The 3,314-nt window shown below is 39.8% G+C and overlaps 1 protein-coding gene across 1 annotated transcript; it reads right to left on the minus strand.

The window, feature by feature from the left end:
- Positions 1-1,639: 1,639 nt before the first annotated feature.
- Positions 1,640-2,608, minus strand: LOC103729613 (olfactory receptor 4P4-like). Its single transcript, XM_008827690.1, has one exon. It carries the CDS (start codon positions 2,606-2,608, stop codon positions 1,640-1,642), a length of 969 nt encoding a protein of 322 aa, XP_008825912.1.
- Between the last annotated feature and the right edge of the window lie 706 nt (positions 2,609-3,314).

A 3,314-nucleotide genomic window follows, 5' to 3' on the forward strand; every position in this document is an offset into this window, starting at 1 on the left:
ATGTGGAGATCAGAAAACAACTTTCAGAAATACATTCTCTCCTTCCGCCATAGGGTTTGTCCAACCTTGGTTTCTGTTGCTGTGATAAAGCACTCATCAAAAATATGTTGGAAAAAAGATTTTAGTTTACAACTCACAGTCCACCACCAAGGGAAGCCAAGGTAGAGCACAAGACAGGAGTCTGGAGGCAGGAACTGAAGCAGAGACCACAGAAGAACTGCTGAATGGCTTGTTTCAAGGTTCATGTTCAGCTAATACTTACACAGCCCTGGTCCACCTGCCTAGGCATAGTACCACCCGCAGTGGGTGGGCATTCCACATAACTTAATAATCAAGAAAATTCCCCCATAGACATGGTCACAGGCTAATCTGACAGAAAAAAAATTCCCCAATCGAAGGTCCCTCTTCCCAGATATGATAGGCTTATTTATGTGAAGTTGACAAAACAAAGCAGCACATGGGTCCAGTTAAAAAATCATCAAACTTGAGAACAAGAGTCCTTACCCACTAAGCCATCTTACCTGCGCATTTTTTCATTCTTCTTATATTCCTATTTTTTCGAGAGAAAGTCTTTATCCATAATATCAATTTTCTGATCATAACTCCCCATAGACATGGTCACAGGCTAATCTGACAGAAAAAAATTCCCCAATTGAAGGTCCCTCTTCCCAGATATGCTAGGCTTATTTATGTGAAGTTGACAAAACAAAGCAGCACATGGGTCCAATCAAAAAATCATCAAACTTGAGAGCAAGAGTCCTTACCCACTAAGCCATCTTACCTGCGCATTTTTTCATTCTTCTTATATTCCTATTTTTTCGAGAGAAAGTCTTTATCCATAATATCAATTTTCTGATCATAACAGGGCATGAAGAAACAAAACCTTACATGTGTATTGAGCATTTCTTGCATTTTAAACCTCTACATGCAACCTTGAATAAGACATAATTGACACGCTGTTATTACACCTCCATGGAGTATAGTACTCTGATCTGCACAGTTTTAGTAAAGAATTTTGTATCCAGAACTCATACTCTCAACCAGTGCACCATGTGGTGATAGAGTTAGCGAGATAAGTTCAGTTGACTTAAATATGAGCAAAGCTAAAACAACTTTTTCATAACAAAGAAAAATTTTTTGGCTTGAGAAAAGTGTTGGTTTTGAGAATGAGAAAAGTAGAAAATCGTTCTTATCTGTTATCACACTTAAAGGCGAAGATCTTGAGAAATGGTTTTGTGACTCAGAAAATAGCTCTTTCAGAATATTCTCTGATGTAGATACAAATGAGCTCTGCTTTGCATTTACTTTTGAGAGTTGGAGCTTGCTTCACTGAACAGATTCAAAGAGAGTAATAAGCTAATGGGACCCTCAGGTCTTCAGTAAGTAGCATACCGCCTTGAATAACCTGCTGCCAAGTACCAAAATTACTTGTAAAACCAAAGAAGCAATGGAAAAGGAGGAATGTGAACACCAACCACAACAAAACATACAGACTGCAAAGACAAAAGTTAAAATCTGTGGCCTAATCTAGAGAATAATTAACTATTGTTTACAGAGGCTCTCTATGCATATCACCAAGTATCAAATATCCACACACCCACAAGTCATTTGCCTTCACAACTTCAAGTGAGAAGCATCTTCAAGAAGCTGGGTGGTGGAAGGCAGTGGTACCTTTCAACTTGCTTTCTTCATTTCTTCTGACATGTTTCCACAGTTGCTTGATGGCATTCTTCATCTCCATGTTTCTGAGTGTGTAAATCAGAGGGTTGAGCATAGGGGCAATGATGGTGTAAAAGAGAGCAAATACTTTGTCTTCGGGTAAAGTAGTTGCTGGTCGAATGTAAATAAACAGTAAAGGAGCAAAAAATAGGACCACCACCGTGATGTGTGAACTGCATGTAGACAGAGCTCTGCGGCGATTTACTGCTGAGTACGACCTAACAGTGTATAAGATCACAGCATATGATATCAATAAAACCATGAAAGTCACCAAGCCCATCAGGCCAGAGTTAGCAATAACCAAGAAACCAATTTTGCTGGTGTCAGTACAGGCCAGTTTGAGCAAAGGATACACATCACAGAAGTAGTGATCGATTTCATTTGGACCACAGTAGGGTAAGAAGATGGCAAGGAGAAACTGACCAAAGGAATGCAGAAAGCCCCCGGCACAGGAAGCAGCAATTAAGGCATCACATCTCTGCCTGTTCATGATGACGCTGTAGTGCAGGGGCTTGCAGATGGCCACATAGCGGTCATAGGCCATCCCTGTGAGGATAAAGACCTCAATGCCCCCGAAGAAGTGCATAGTGAAGAGCTGTGTCATGCAGCAGTTGTAGGAAATGGACTTCCTTGTTGCTAGTAGGTCAATGATCAGCTTGGGGGTCACAGTGGATGTGTAGCACAGGTCTGATAGTGAGAGGTAGCTTAGGAAGAAATACATGGGCTGATTGATAAGGTGGCTACACGTGATGGAAATCATGACAAGTACGTTCCCAAACAAAATTGCAATGTAACAAATTAAAAACAACAAAAAGCAGATAACTTCTACATCCTTGGTCTGGGAAAGTCCTAAAAGAATAAATTCTGTGACGTTGTTCCTGTAGTCCATGATACACAAAAGTCTGTAGATATCTGCAATTAGATGAATTGTAAGTAAGTGTGAAATTCATTGAATATAATGAGGCATATCATCCCCTCACAGGGAGCGGCTTATCTTGGAAATGATTTGAAGGTTGAAGAAAATTGAAATCTTCATTTTTATATAAAAAAGCTGTTATAACAAGCCTTATTGTCACATTGTCTTTTCTATCTTTTTATTTCATACTTAGTTTTAGTGTGTGTGTGTGTGTGTGTGTGTGTGTGTGTCTGTGTGTGTGTGTGTGTGTGTGAATGTGCACATGTGTAAATCAAAGGAAATCTTAAGGGAGTCAATTCTCTCCTTCTGTTACGTGGATTCTGGAATGGAACTCAGGTCCACATGCTTAGTGGTAATTCTATTTTACCTATTGAGCCAGGTCATCAGCTCTTTTTCCATAGTCTTGAAAACATTAATTGCTAGCAATGTCTTTAGATCTCAGAAATAAAAGTTAAAAGTATAGAATAATAGTGAACCAGGCATAGTGGCACACACCTTTAGTCCCACCACTTGGGAGGCAGAGGCAGATGAATCTCTGTGAGCTTAATGTGCACATGTGTAAATCAAAGGATATCTTAAGGGAGTCAATTCTCTCCTTCTGTTATGTGGATTCTGGAATGGAACTCAGGTCCACATGCTTAGTGGTAATTCTGTTTTACCTATTGAGCCAGGCCATCAG

This window comes from Nannospalax galili, unplaced genomic scaffold (assembly GCF_000622305.1).
Source record: "Nannospalax galili isolate Female #2095 unplaced genomic scaffold, S.galili_v1.0 scaffold593, whole genome shotgun sequence".
Taxonomy (NCBI): Eukaryota; Metazoa; Chordata; class Mammalia; order Rodentia; family Spalacidae; genus Nannospalax; species Nannospalax galili.

Bases quoted from the DNA above. Each gene is read 5' to 3' on its own strand.
- LOC103729613 (XM_008827690.1), bottom strand. From the start codon at position 2,608: ATGGACTACAGGAACAACGTCACAGAATTTATTCTTTTAGGACTTTCC.